Here is a 15,374-nt window from a genome sequence, read left to right as displayed (position 1 = left end):
AAAAAAAAATAGCCGGGTGTTGTGGTGGGCTCCTGTAGTCCCAGCTACTCGGGAGGCTGAGACAAGAGAATTGCTTGAGCCTAAGAGTTTGAGGTTACTGTGAGCTGTGACACTAGGGCACTCTACTGAGGGTGACAAAGTAAGACTGTCTCAAAAAAAAAAAAAAAAAGAAAGAAAAAGAAAAACTTCACTGAGAAGGGACACAAAGAAAGGGGCATCAAGGGAGGTGGGCAGAAAACCTGGACTGCTGAACCAGGAAGTCAGGAGGGCCCATAAGAATGTGGGTAGGTAGGAACCTAGGTAACCAATGACAAATAGAAAGAGACAATAATCAATGACCAACAGAAAAGGGCAAAAGTGCCTGGAGTCACAGAGTGGCCGATGAAAGAGTTGCAACCAATTTCAAATGGGTTCAATACCCCCGTGTCTCCTCTCTTACCTCTGCTCCTTTAGCAGTGGGACCCACTTCCAATTCTCTTTGGAAGTGCTCTAAACTGTCTCTTTCTTCTTCCTAAATAAAAATTCTCTTTGTTACACTGAAACTTATGCAGGTTACTTTTACTCTATTCACACTGCCTGTGCTGCTCCAGTTTTATTTTCTGTTTCCATTCATTTTTGTTTTCCATTATTACTGTGTCCCAGTTGCATGTTCTAGCTAAACTGAGTAATCAAACAGGTCAGCTGGGTTTGGGGAACCAGGATCCCTGACACCCCAACAACCACTCCCAGTTATTTCCAGTGGAAAGATCATTAAGTATTTCAACTCAAATCCTGGTTTGGATGTAAGCAAGTTATGGTAATCATATAAGGCTTAAGATGACAATGTTGGCTGGACTTGGTGTTTCACACCTGTAATCCCAGCACTCTGGGAGGCTGAGACAGGAGGATCACTTGAGCTCAGGAGTTCAAGACCAGCCTGAGCAAGAGTGAGACCCCATCTCTACTAAAAGTAGAGAAACTAACCAGGCATTTTGGAGAGTACCTGTAGTCCCAGCTATTCAAGAGGCTGAGACAGGAAGACTGCTTGAGCCCAAGTGTTAGATAATTGCCTCAGAAAGCCACTTCCTCAAAAGGCCCCTTCCTGCTCTTAAAGATACAACTCCCCAAGCACAGGGAGTGGCTTACCGCATTACTCTGTTACAATTACCTGCTACCCACCCCTAACGGCTCTTTCCACCGAAGCAATAACTCCTTATTAGTTATCCCACCATCCCGTCATTCCCTATATAAGAGTACGTTTCTCCTCCCTCTCTCTCTTTCTCCCCTTCTCCCCCCTCTTTCTTTCTGTTCTCCCTCTCTCTCTTCTCCACTCTCTCCTCATCTCTCTCCCCTCTTTTCTCTCCTCTTTTCTCTTCTCTTTTTCTCTCCTCCTTGGTGCTGCTCTGCAGTCTCCCTTCCCCACCAATAAAAACCTTTTGTAAAAGCCTTGGTGGTCTGTGAGATCTCTGCCGGTAGAGTGCCTCCCTTTCATCAAGAGTTTGAGAATTGGCTCGGCGCCTGTGGCTCAAGTGGCTAAGGCGCCAGCCACATACACCTAAGGTGGCGGGTTCGAATCCAGCCCGGGCCCGCCAAACAACAATGACGGCTGCAACCAAAAAATGGCCGGGCGTTGTGGCGGGCACCTGTGGTCCCAGCTACTTGGGAGGCTGAGGCAGGAGACTCGCTTAAGCCCAGGAGTTGGAGGTTGCTGTGAGCTGTGAGGCCATAGCACTCTACCCAGGGGGATAGCTTGAGGCTCTGTCTCCAAAAAAAAAAAAGTTTGAGAATTTGAGGTTGCTGTGAGCTATGCTGCTATGATACCCTACCCAGGGCACTCTCTCTCTCTCTCTCTCTCTCTCTCTCTCTCTCTCTGTATATATATATATATATATACACACACAGACACATATATAGCCAAAAAAAAAAAAAAAACCACCAAACCCTATGGTATTCTTGCATTACGTAATTTTTTTTTTTGAGTCAGAGTTTCAAGCCGCCCTTGGTAGAGTACTTGGTGTCCTAGTTCACAGCAACCTCCAACTTGGGCTCAAGTGATCCTCTTGCCTCAGTTTTTCTATTTTTAGTAGAAATGGGGTCTTGCTTTTGCTCTGCTTGGTCTTAAACTCGTGAGCTCAAGCAGTCCACCCACCTCGGTCTCACATAGTGTTAGGTTACAGGTGTGAGCCACCTTGCCCAGTGGGTTTTTTTTTTTTTTTTGAGACACGTCTGTCTTACTCCATCTCCCTGGGTGGAGAGAATACAGGTGTGTGCCACCATACTCAGGTAGTCTGTCTGTCTATCTTCCTTCCTTTCTTTCTTCCTCCCTTCCTTCTCCCTCCCTCCTTCCCTCCCTCCTTCCCTCTCCTCTCTCTCTCTTTCTTTCTCTCTCTCTCTTTTTTTTTTTTGTTGTTGTTGATACAGAGTCCCACCCTATGCCCCTGAGCCGAGTGCAGTGGCTTGGTAGCTCATTGCAACCGCAGACTCGGGCTTGTGGGCATCCTGCTACCTCAGCCTCTGGAAGCCGCTGGGATTACAGGTGGCACCTGGCTGGGTTTTTCCATTTTTTTCATGAGTCAGGGTTTCACTCTCGCTCAGGCGAGTCTCGAACTCCTGAGCTCAAGCGATTCTCCCTCCTCAGCCTCCCACAGTGCTGGGATTATAGGCATGAGCCACTGCGCCCAGCTCTCTCTCTATTTTTGAGACAGAGTCTCACTTTGTCACTCCCAGTAGAGTGCTGTGGCATAGCTCACAGCAACCTACAACCCTTGGGCTCACATGATTCTCTAGCCTCAGCCTCCCCAGTAGCTGGGACTACAAGTGCCTGCCACAATGCCTGGCTAGTTTTCTTTTAGAGACAGAGTCTCACTCTAGCTCAGGCTAGTCTCCAACTCCTGAGCTCTGGCAATCCACCTCCCTCAGCCTCTCCGCCTACTCCCACCCCCATCCCCCGAGTGCTAGGATTACAGGCATGAGCCATGACCCCTGGCTTCCCATTCCCTTTTTTTTTGAGACAGTCTCAGGCGTCCTGGGTAGAGTGAGTGCTGTGGCATAGAGACAAGGTCTGGCTCTTGCTCAGGCTGGTCTCAAACTCCTCAGCTCAAGGCATCCATCTGCCTCAGCCTCCCAGAGTGCTGGGATTACAGGTATGAGCCACCACACCCTGCTTTGCTCTCATCCTTTTTGTGCTTGTGTTGTCTCCCAGGTACCTGGCACAGATCCCTCCTCCTCCTGGAGGCTGGGATAAGGCTTTCTTCCTCCTTCCTTTCTCATATGCAACTGGAAGCTGAAGGTCAGCTTTCCCTGGTACCCATTTTCTTGATTTTTACTTTTTTCCTTGGTGGTAAATTGTGATATTTACACTATTGTGGCAGAACAATAAGCAGAACAATCATTTGTGTTTCACAATTTGTGTGGGTGAGCTCATGCACTTTTGAAGGTCTGCCACCTTTCCAGCAGTGCCACATTTTAACTCTCTCTGGGAAGTTAGGAGGCAAAACTACCATACTTTGGGGAGGTAACATGTCCTAAGTCCTGAGTCTTTCCATACAGGGGAAAATTTTGCCTTTACCCTGGTCTTTGACAAAAGGAGAGGCTTCCTTTCTATAGAGGGTGGGCTTGAGCACTTTCCTCCTCATCTGTGTGTCTGCAGTGCCCATCCTGGTCCTTACTCCTTGGAAAGGGAGTGGGATGGTTTCCTGTGCTTGGTGCCTCCCCACTGTGGGGCCCCAAGGCACCACTTGATGGACACCCCTATTGTTCTCTGCCAGTAGCCTGGGGCTCAGACGGATGGGGCCATCTTCACAAGCTAGGTGGAGTTGACTGATGGAGCACTGCATGTTTTATAAGGAGGTGGGGGGGGGGGTGTCATCTCCATCCTCTGAAGGTTTCTGGACCCTAAACTTAACCACGAGGCAGAGCCTGAAACTGAGACAGAAGATTAGGCTAGTGTTGAGAAAGCCTCCCTCACTGTGAGGTCCACCTTAAGACACACAGCTTACCCCCAACCTTTCACTGTCATCTAATAGTCCTGGGGGGAGCTGGTACTTGACCAGGTAAGATACCTGAGGCTCAGCGGAGTTCAGGCTGGGTGCCAGGGGGCACTCGCTGGCCAGCTCCTTGCTGCCTGAGTTCCTGGGCTTACTATGTCTCAGAGGAAGGTAGAAAACCACACAGCCCTTTCTGGGGGTCCTATCTTTGTCCCAGGGACTTTAGACTCCTTTTCAAGTGTGGGCCTCATCTAGCACCTGTCCCAAGGCTCACTCCTGAGATCGGTTTCAGTAAGAAGCAGATGGAAGAGACAGGCTCCTCTCTAAGAACACACTTCCGTGGCAGCACCCCACATTTTGAGAGTGAATTGTCAGCTCAGATAAGGGATGGACTGAGATGAGGATACTGGACTTGGGCTAGTGGAGCACCTGGGACCAGAGTAAGGTGGTTTCTCAAGGATCCTGGTACTGGAAGAAGTGGCAACTGGAGCAGAGCAGGCTGGGCTCTGGGCTCTCCAGGGATGATGAGAATCACCCCCAGTTAAGGCCTCTGAAAGGGTCAAGGGGGACCCAGGAGTCTAGGTAGGTTGAAATAAGCCTGGCTTCTTACTGGATTTTCTTTATTCCATTTATTTTTTCTCTTGAAAACCCCATTCCGTCCTTGGTGAGTCAGATAAGGAAAAGTACAGAAGGTGGTGGGGCACGGGAGTGTGGGACCCTCAGTCTCCACTCTCTGCATCCTGTTGCAAACCTCCACCTCCCACCTTCAATGACAATGCTCACTGCCAGGATCACCCATCTCAGTCTGGGAGCCCACCAGGAGGCATGTCCCCCTCCCCTTACTGGCCCACAGTGGAATCAGACTCTCTGGTTTCTGGTAACTTCATCAGGGCTGCATCGTGTTACTAAAGCTGGAGATATCATCTTCCCCTGAGTAACCCTTCCCTGCCAGAGGCCCCTAAGGCTGGATTCTGGCTCAGAGGAAAGACCCTGGGTATGGAATGAATTTTGGGGTGTGAAGGTCTCTCAGGCAGAAGCAGATCAGCTGAGACACTGGTGCAGCGTATAGGAACACTGTTGTTTGACACCAGGGCCTACGATCTGATTGGGAATGAAGCGCCTACAGAGACCCCTGTGCTCCTGGTACTGCTCTGGATGCTGTCGCCCCATATCTCCAGCTAGGTCCTACTGACTCACCCCCAGGCTTGGATGCAGGCAGTGGCCCTACCTCCCTCCAGTCCTGGAGGACAGGTCCACCTTAACTGGACAGCACTTAGGGAGGGTGCCTGCTGCCACCCTCTGTGCAGGTGCATAGCCACCAGCGGCCACTGGGCTACTCACACTGGGTCTGCAGCCCAACACCATGATCCAGGGCACTTTGGAGCTGGATGGTCCCCTCTGGGGATGGGATGGGGACAGTGATGATGACTGGGACAGTGTTGTACTGGCCTTGCTGGCACTGGCTGTGGTAGCTGCTACAGCACTGGCTTTGCACTGGTTTGGCTCTGAGAAGGATCAGGAGGTGGGAAGAGGAGTGGTGTCTGCATTGTACCCGAAGTCCAACATCAATGGCTGCAGCGAGGGACACAGCCCAAGAGAGGGGACTCCAGACCTTCCAGGATGCAACCAGGGGAGTTCTGCTCCCACAGAAGACAGAAGGCTAGCCAGGCTTCCACCCAAGACAGCTCGCAAGGTGGCGCTCAGAGAGGTCTTGGGACACCAACATGGCAATGCCATCTTAGGAAGTAAAGGAAAGCAGCTTCCCAGGCCAAGCACTGCCCTGCCAGGCAGGAGCAAATCAGGGGGTACATCTGCCACCATTCTAATTCATTTCACTCCTCGAAGTCCTGGCAGTGAAGTGGAGGAGCAAGCCGAAGCAGGAGGCAGCAGTGTCAAGGGGCCAGCTCATCAGCAACAGGACACCAGCCCCTGGCAGCCAGGTGTGGAGCCCTCTGGCTCACTGTGGAGAGGTGGGGGCAGTCAGCAGGACAGAACCTCCCCAAAGCTGGGCAGTGTGGTGAGTGTGTGGGATGTTGTGGATGCTGCTGCCAGCCTGGACGCCCATGCCAGTGGCCTCTGTACGGGCTCTCAGTTGCCCCCCAGGGCTCAGGGGCCTGCTCCCCAAGCACTACCTGAGGCCCCCTCCCTGACGACTGGGGCTCCCACCCCCAGAGAGGTTCAGGGGGTCTTGGCCCCCAAGGCCAGCTGGCCCTGGGCCAGGAGGCAGGTCTTGGTCACCCAGAGCTTCAGCCCGGTTCTAGGCTCTACTGGTCAGTGGTCAGAGGGGCCTCCTAGGGGCCCTAGGTGTCCACTCTTGTTCCAAGGGCTGGGGGCCACAGGGGTGTGTGATGCAGTTGAAGTTAGGGCTAATAACTCCCCAGGTGGCCACCTCTTTCTTGGCTCAGGGTCAGGTTGGACAGAGATGCAGGGAGGCCACAGTGTCAAAGAAGGGAGAAGTTCCTGGCAAGAGGATGTTCAGGTCACTGACCTGGGATGCATGAGGTTTGTGGACAGAGAGAAGCCAGCCACAGCCAGCTGCAGCCCTGCCCACACCCTGAGCTGTTCAACCATGCCCCTACCTCTGGGCACTAAATCTGGTCCACCCTCTGCTTCCCAGGGGGCTGCTCAGGCCCTGGGTCTCCTACCTGAATCCTTGACTCCTCTGAACCCCTCTTCTTCAGACTCTTTGGCCTTGGGAGTTAGCCAGGGCAAAAGTGAAAATCTCAGAGTGAAGCTAGTCCCAGTTTCAGCCCCAACCCCAGCACAAGCCACATCCTTAGGTTTAGCCCCAACCCAAACCCCAGCCCCAACTCTACCCCCAACCCCATCCTCAGCCCTAGCCCCAACCCTAAACCCAAACCCAGCCCCAGCCCCAGTCCAAACTCCAACCCCCAACCCAGCCCCAACCCCAGTCCCAGGCCCAACTTCAACCCCAGCCCCAGCCCCAACCCCATCCTCAGTCACTGCCCCATCCTCAGTCCCTGCTCCAGCTAGTGGGTCAGAACCTGTGTCTCAGGCTCTCTCCAAGGGCTATCAGGAAGGACAAATTGTAACTAGCTGGGGAAACCTTATTGAAATGGTTCTTAGAAGCCACCCCTTCCCCAGGCAAGAGAGGTCCCAAGGGAGTTACCCAAAGGCAGTTCCTGGGAGACCTACAAATCTTCGCACTTTCATGTGCTCTGAGGATAGACAGTCTGATTCTCCCTCTGAAGGGGCCATCCCCAGCCTCAAGGAGAGGCACAGTTCTTCAGCGGGGAAGTCCACAGGGGGCCTGGTTGAGACTGGATTTCAGCCACAGCCAAGAAGCTCCAAGACCAATAGGGCTCCCAAGCCAGGCTCTCCCCCAGGCCCAAGAGGACAGGAGACCCAGGAGAAAAGTCTAGACTCACTATCTGGAGCTCTAATGCCAAGGCCCCCTTCTGAGCCCCCTGTGCAGACACGATCTGGCTCCACATCATCCCCTGCTGTGAGGGGGGACTCACAGCCTGTTCCACAGCCACAGCCACGGAAACACAGCCTGTGTGAAATAGACCAGAACTTTGAGCAGGAGGTTGGCCAGGCAGTCCCACAGCACCAGGGGGAGGCACCAGAGAAGGGGGTCAGTGCTGTAGGGAGCTCTGGGCTGCTCACAGAGAAGCAGAAAGAAGCTCAAAAACTCATGGTTTTTCTGCAGAAGCCCAGGACCTGGGGGGTAGTGGAGGGGCCCCGTCAGCCCAGCTCACGAGCCCTGGAGCCTACCACTGTCGCAGCTCTGCGGCAGCGGCTGGACCTGGGCAGCTGCCTGGATGTGCTGGCCTTTGCCCAGCAGCACAGGGAACTCGGCCTGGCCCAGGAGACCTATGCCCTGATGAGCAACAACCTGCTGCACGTGCTGGGAGACCCTCACCTATACAGGCAGCTGAGTGGGGCTGACCGGGAGCGCATCCTGAGTCTGCGCACAGGCCGGGGCCAGCCGGTGTTGGGGGTCCTCGTGCTGCCCAGCCTTTACCAGGTGAGCCATTCAGGGCTCACTAAGGGCACTCATGGAGAGGAGGCTCCTGTGGCAGGGCCTGCACCCCTGTCTCCTCGCATGCACCTACACGTGTTCAACCCCCAAGAGAACACATGGAGGCCTCTGACCCAGGTGCCCGAGGAAGCCCCACTCAGGGGCTGTGGTCTCTGCACCATGCACAACTATCTGTTCCTGGCTGGGGGCATCCGTGGCTCTGGGGCCAAGGCTGTCTGCTCAAATGAGGTCTTCTGCTATAACCCTCTGACCAACATCTGGAGCCAGGTGCGGCCCATGCAGCAGGCCCGAGCCCAGCTCAAGCTGGTGGCCCTGGATGGGCTGCTATATGCCATCGGGGGTGAGTGCCTGTACAGCATGGAGTGTTATGACCCCCGCACAGACTCCTGGACCTTGCGTGCGCCCCTCCCTGCAGGCACCTTCCCTGTGGCCCATGAAGCTGTGGCCTGTCGTGGGGACATCTATGTCACAGGGGGTCACCTCTTCTACCGCCTGCTCAGGTACAGCCCCATGAAGGATGCTTGGGATGAGTGCCCCTACAGCGCCAGCCACCGGCGCTCCAGTGACATTGTGGCACTGGGAGGCTTCCTGTACCGCTTTGACCTCCTGCGGGGTGTCGGTGCTGCGGTGATGCGCTACAACACTGTAACAGGCTCCTGGAGCCGGGCTGCCTCACTGCCCCTGCCGGCCCCCACCCCTCTCCGTTGCACTGTGCTGGGCAACACCATCTACTGCCTTAACCCCCAGGTCACTGCCACCTTCACAGTCTCTGAGGGGACAGCCCAATTCCAGGCCAGGGAGCTGCAGCCCTTCCCTCTGGGGAGTAAGGGCATCCTTTGTCCATTCATCCTGACTCTGCCCCGTGAGGACTGGCTGCAGACCTCCCTGTGAGTGGCCAGTGGAGAAGTAGGCCATTGTGTGGGGAGACTTGAGGGGATGTGGGGCACAGGAGGGGGCTGAGACCACAACTTCCTGCTGTTGTTTCTGGAACAACATTCCCTTTCTGTTATAATGAGTCTCCTGTTTTAAAGGTTGTCAGTTTTATCAGAAGTGTAATTGCCCCCTCCACCCCCTCAGCCTCCTTTTTGTCCCCCTCACCACACCCAGGCTGTTTGCTGCCCCAGTTACTTACCTGCTTACTCTGTATCTTGGCTGGTTCAACCCCCACCCTCCTCTGTAGGACTCTCCTTGTCCCAAGAGCTGAGCTAAGAGAGGAGATGGCTGGAAATCATTCACTTTTCCTATGTTCTTTTTTTTTTTTGGCAGTATCTCACTTTGTTACCTGAGGTAGAGTGTCATGGAGTCACAGCTCACAGCAACCTCAAACTCTTGGGCTTAAGCGATCTTCCTCAGAATTTTTTTTTTTTTTTTTTTTTGAGACAGAGCCTCAAGCTGTCCCCCTGGGTAGAGTGCCATGGCATCACAGCTCACAGCAACCTCCAACTTCTGGGCTCAAGTGAGTCTCCTGCCTCAGCCTCCCAAGTAGCTGGGACCACAGACACCACAACACCTGGCTATTTTTTGGTTGCAGCCGTCATTGTTATTTGGTGGGCCTGGGCTGGATTCGAACCTGCCATCTTTGGTGTATGTGGCTGGCGCCTTAGCCACTTAAGCCACAGGCACCGAGCCTGCTTAAGCAATCTTTTTGCTTCAGTTTTTCATTTTAGTAGAGACAGGGTCTCATTCTTGCTCAGGCTGGCCTCAAACTCATGAACTCAAGCAATCCACCTGTCTCAGCCTCCCTGAGTGCTAGGATTATATGCATGAGCCACTGCACCTGGCCCACACTTCCTGTGTTCTGTCAAAGGTGGAGAGGGAGCAAGAAAGTCCCCAGGTAACACCCTCCCCTCTGGGACTTTCTGCCTGCCCTGAAGATTTTTGGGAGCCTGGCTAAGCCCTACCCAGGTACCAACCCTGTATCCATTCTAAGTTTGACTGATGCTGTGAATCCTTAAGGGCCTGGGGCCCTTGTCTGTGAACTTGAGTTGGGTGGACACTGCTCTGCTGTCTGTAGCTCCTGACCACAGGCCTAGTACAGACTATCCAGGACCACTTGGGCTCATGATCCTCTGCAGCCTTGTGGGGCCTCTCTCAACCCCTCCAGAATCCCACCCCACTTCCCACCAGCCACCTTCTAAATAAGACCTGAGTTTCACCCTAGTTCTGCTGCTTTTTAGCTGTGTGGACTTCGGCAAGACATTTAACTTCCCCTTTTCCTCATCTGTAAATTTGTGTAATGGACATCTGTCACTCATGAGAGTTGTGGGGAATAAAATCACAAATGTAAGCACCTGGCATGGTGCCTGGGACACACAGCACACAATCAATAATGCATGTCCTCCCCTTACCCACTTTGAAGCTCACTTTAGGGAGGTGAATAAATCTGATTGTTTGATTGGACACTGCTACGCATCGCAACCTGTGGTCTGAGTGTCTCTGTCTGGCCTATTTTTGCTTTTTATTCTGTGCTCAGCACAAATGGCACCAGATACATGTGTCCATGCTCACTACTGTATCTTACACTTGTCATGTTTTATTCACAGGTTTGGTATATGGCTGGGTAGATCACGGCACAACGCAGAAAGGGGTCTTCAGATTGTGCTTGAAAATAAGTTTATTGAGAAACAAGTACAGTGCATACAGCTGTATATTTGGGCACCGGTTCCACCCCCAGTGGCTTCTCTACACAGGCAGATGGTGGCATAGCAGCTGGGATGAGTGGCCCAGGGGCAGCGGGGCCTACTGCTTGCGCTTGGTCTCATTGAGCAGCTCCTGCCAGTTCTTTTCCATCTCCTCCTTGCAGTTAAGAAAGGCATCCTCCAGCCGGCGCATGGACTCGGCCAGCATGGGGTTAGTGCGTATCACCACCATGTCGTAGGCCATCCAGGTTGCCTGCACTGCAACAACCAGACAGGCCCAGTCAGGCCACAGGGTGGCGCTGCAGCTCTGGCGCACCTGTGGAGGGCCAGATGCCTCTACTGTCATCAGCTCCCAGGGGGCCAGATCCCTGAGAGGGCCCATAAAAATACTCCCTACAAACACCAATCATGACATTTCCTACTCTGGTGCAAGTCAACTTCTGGATACACCAGACCAATACATTAGAAGGCTGGAAGTCAGTCTGACATGAAATGTGAGCAAAGACAGAGGAAGTGCTGGTCCTTACACACATGCAGTTCACAGCTAGTGGCTGTAGGTGACCCACAAGGAGCCATAACAATCACTCAAGCTCACATATTCAAGTGGGGCCGACCACTCCCAGTTCTGAAAGACGCTGAGTCTCATGCTACCTCATGTTCAGTGGCCTTGATGCCTGCACACTTCCACCTAGGGCACCTCTGTGCTTTCATTAAAGCCCAGGCCAGGGCTGGAAGATGTCCTTGAACTTTCACCACTGTACAGATTGACTTTCTTGCTCTTTCCCTCTGAGCGCGATCTGAGGGCAGCATTCCCTGGGCCTATAGGTGGGCATGTGCTTCTTTTCTTTCTTTCTTTCTTTTTTTTTAAGAGACAGTGTCTCACTTTGTCACCCTCAGTAGAGTGCTGTGGTGTCACAGCTCACAGCAACCTCCAGCTCTTGGGTTTAGGTGATTCTCTTGCCTCAGCCTTCCGACCAGCTGGGACTACAGGTGCCTGCCACAACACCGGGCTATTTTTTATTGCAGTTTGGCTGGGGCTTCAAACCCGCCACCCTGGGTATATGGGGCTGGTGCCCTACTCACTGAGCCACAGGTGCTGCCCAGCATATGCTTCTTGTGTGAACTCAATGGAAGTGTCCAGAAATTCCACCCCACTCTTCTCTCTGTAGCACCCACCCATTGGTGTGGCTCTACCCCCAACTATACATAGCAAAGGTCATCTCTGTTGGGCTAAAAGAGTACTTTAGGAAACTTTAGGCAACTATGTCCTCAAAGAAATTAACCAAAGAGGATATAGGCAGAATGACTAATAATAAATGCACAGGTCAGGCTGGGTATGACAGCTTGTGCCTGTAATCTCAGCACTTTGAGCAGCCAAGGTGGGAGGATTGCTTGTGGCTAGCTGCTTAAGACTAGCCTGGACAACATAGTGAGATCCCTGTGTCCATACAAAAAATTTTATAAATCACTGGCCATGGTGGTGCATGCCTGTAGACCCAGCAACTCAGGAGGCTAAGGAAGGAGGATCACCTAAGCCCAGAAGTTATAGTGAGCTGTGATCCTGTCACTGCACTCCAGCCTGGGTGACAGAAGGAGATCCTGTCTCTAAAAAAAAAAAAATAATAAACATATAAATTCACATTGTGTATCTATACAAAACCAAAGTCAGCATCATAGCAGACTTGAAGTTTTACACATAGCAATATCAGCTGAGTTAGGAAAAAATTCTTAGAAGAGGTATGTGCAGTGTCTCAGATAGCACTCATACAACTGTATAGCCAGTACAGGGATTCCTGAATGTTAGGAAGCATGAGTGTCACTTAGGGTACTTCTGAAAATGTTGACTACGGCTCCCTCCCACAACTCAGAGAGGTGTCTAGGAGGTGAGAACCTGCTTTTTTTCAAGACAGGGTCTAGCTCTGTTACCTGGCTAGAGTGCTGTGGTATGATCATAGCTCACTACAAACTCAAACTCCTGGGCTCAAGCCACCCTCTTGCCTTAACCTCCCAAGTAGCTGAGATAACAGCTATGTGCCATAACACCTGGCTAATTTGTCTTTATTTTTTTAAGACAGAGTCTCACTTTGTCACCCTCAGTAGAGTGACGTCATGTCATAGCTCACAGCAACCTCAAACTCTTGGGCTCAAGCAATCCTCACGCCTCAGCTTCCTGAGTAGCTGGGACTACAGGCACCCACGAAAATGCCCAGCTATTTTTAGAGACAGGTTCTCACTCTGGCTCAGGCTGGTCTCAAACTCCTGAGCTCAGGCAATCTACCCACCTTGGCCTTCCAGACTGCTAGGATTACTGGTGTGAGCCACGTGCCTGACCTAATTTTTTTTATTTTTTTTAGAAATAGGGTCTCTTGCTATGGCTGGTCTTGAATGCCTGACCTCAGGCAATCCTCCTGTTTTGGCCTCCCCCCCCCCTTTTTTTTTTTTTTTTGACAGGGTTTCACTTTGTTACCCCTTGGTAGAGTGCTATGGTGTCATAGCTCAGAGCAAACTTCAACTCTTGGGCTCACGTGATTCTCTTGCCTCAGCCACCCAAGTAGCTGGGACTACAGGCACTGCCACAATGCCCAGCTATTTTTAGAGATGAGGTCTTGCTTTGGCTCAGGTTGGTCTCAAACCTGTGAGCTCAGGAAATCCACCCACTTTGGCCTCCCAAGTGCTAGGATTACAGGCGTGAGCCACAGTGCCCAGCCCTCCCATATATTTTTTTTTTTAAACAAGGTCTTGCTGTATTGTTCAGGCTAGAGTGCAATGGTTGGATCATAGTTCACTGCAAGCTCAAACTTCTGGGCTTAAGCAATCCTTTGCCTTAGCCATGTACCACTCACCCCACACACTTTTTTTTTTCTGTGAGTCAGAGCCTCAAGCTATCCCCCTGGGTAGAGTGCCGTGGCACTCCCTTGGAGGAGCCCAGCAACCTCCAACTCCTGGGCTCAAGCGAGTCTCCTGCCTCAGCCTCCCAAGTAGCTGGGACTACAGGTGCCTGCCACAACGCCCGGCTATTTTTTTGTTGCAACCATCGTTGTTTGGTGGGCCCAGGCTGGATTCAAACCCGCCAGCTCAGGTGTATGTGGCTGGCACCTTAGCCACTTGAGCCACAGGCGAAGAGCCCCCACGCACTTTTATTTGTTATAGAGACAGGGACTTACTATGTTTCCCAGGTTGGTTTTGAACACCTAGCCTCAAGCGATCCTCTTGCTTTGGCCTCCTAAAGTCCTGGGATTACAGGTGTGAGCTACTGTGGCTGGCCCCAAACCTGCCTCTTAACAAGAATCCTGAATCATCCTGGGGCAAGGAGTCTGCACACCACCTTTTAGGCCATCTGGACAGCAGGCAAAGCAGGGCCCTGGGAGCCAGCCCAGAGTTTTCTTCCTAGATCTCTACTTACTATGTGACTTGGAACAAGTGGCTCAAATTTACTAATCTAAGTCTCCTCGTCTGTAAACTAGAGATTAGATACCAATCTCACAGTTTGCTATGAAGATCAGATGGGTAATATATATAAACTGCCTAGCACACATGTTATGGATTGAATATTTGTATCTGTAGCATCCCATATAGCTTATGGCTAGGAGGAGTGAGAGTTATAAGTAACATCTGTATAGCTCAATAATGGACCACCTTGGCGAAAAGGGCATGGGGAGAGATTTAGCTCTCTTAACAAGCATGAGAGCTCATGAGATGACAGTATTAGTGAATTGGCAGTCTCTACACCTGTGGTGTTAAGAATTACGAGATCAGCTCTATATTAGGCTGGAGGAGAAGGCAGTCGGGAGCATGCACTTTCTATCATGGACCCACTAACTCTGTTGCCTCTCCTGCCAGCCCCGTGGGTCTCTGTTGAAGATTACCAAGCTCTGCTATAGACTGCTAAAGCCCTATTCTTCTAAGACTATTTCACCTTCAAAGACTATCTCTCTCTCTCTCCCTTTTGCTGAAGCAAATAGCCCTGAGGCACCTAAAAGCAATTGTTCCTGAACGAGATAACAGCATAGTGGTCCATGTCTGGAACATAGCTAGATAAGCAGGGGGCCGGAGACCTGACTAGTCCCGGGCCCTGATACGTGTCTCCTCAAGAAGCCACCAAATTTATATGTTGAAATCCTAAGCTGCAATGTGATGGTATTGGGGGGTAGGGTATTTGGGAGATGGTTAGGTCCTGAGAGTGCAGACGTCATGAATGGGATTAGCACCCTTATAGGAAGAGACATGAGAGCTTACTTTCTGTCTGTAAGGGTATGTGAGGTTCTATGTGAGGATAAAAGATCCAGCCTCCAGAACTGTGAGAAACAAAAAGAATTTTTTAACATATATACCCAAAATCTAAAAAGCCATTTATTGCAATTCTTTTTTAAACAGTCCAGTGACTTTCCACCTTCAAGTTTGGAAAGATTTGATTTCCTCAAGAGGATATCGAGCACCAGTATCTTCCAATGTTAATAAACTGTTACATTAGTTCCACCAATTCACAATTTACTATCAATATACTACATACTCAACTTTTCCATTTTTCACAGCAAATTAATTAAATTTTTAGGAAAACAGGACTAACCACAACCAAAGATGTTACAGAGTGTACACAATTCTGACAGGGAGAGTCATTATCAAGGGAATGGCTTTCTTTAGGAAAAAATTCTAGTAAAAAACAACATGGGAATAGAAGTAATTAAAAATATTCAAGACATGATATGCAGAACTGGGACTCCATATTGCCAATTAGTATGCTTTGTATTATAGGATATAAGAACT

General features: G+C 51.3%; 2 protein-coding genes across 2 annotated transcripts in view; one reads left to right on the top strand and one right to left on the bottom strand.

Annotated features, from left to right (window-relative positions):
* The first annotated feature begins 5,328 nt into the window (after nt 1–5,328).
* KLHDC7B (kelch domain containing 7B) lies at nt 5,329–8,871 on the top strand. Its single transcript, XM_023509190.1, has 3 exons — nt 5,329–5,487; nt 6,982–7,956; nt 8,065–8,871. The coding sequence occupies exons 1-3, from the start codon at nt 5,329–5,331 to the stop codon at nt 8,860–8,862; spliced, it is 1,932 nt and encodes a 643-aa protein (XP_023364958.1). The 3' UTR covers nt 8,863–8,871.
* Nucleotides 8,872–10,567: 1,696 nt separating this feature from the next.
* Nucleotides 10,568–15,374, bottom strand: part of SYCE3 (synaptonemal complex central element protein 3) — a 17,091-nt gene continuing 12,284 nt past the window's right edge. The window contains exon 2 of the mRNA XM_003783077.3: nt 10,568–10,868. Within this exon, the coding sequence (XP_003783125.1) occupies nt 10,711–10,868 (158 nt within the window). The 3' untranslated portion in view covers nt 10,568–10,710. The remainder of the gene's footprint in view (nt 10,869–15,374) is intronic.

The sequence above is a fragment of the Otolemur garnettii genome, unplaced genomic scaffold (assembly GCF_000181295.1).
Source record: "Otolemur garnettii isolate 467f Iridium unplaced genomic scaffold, OtoGar3 scaffold00007, whole genome shotgun sequence".
In the NCBI taxonomy this organism is placed as follows: domain Eukaryota; kingdom Metazoa; phylum Chordata; class Mammalia; order Primates; family Galagidae; genus Otolemur; species Otolemur garnettii.
The sequence above is the reverse complement of the archived record's forward strand: the minus strand, read 5'-3'. Positions and strand labels throughout refer to the sequence as shown.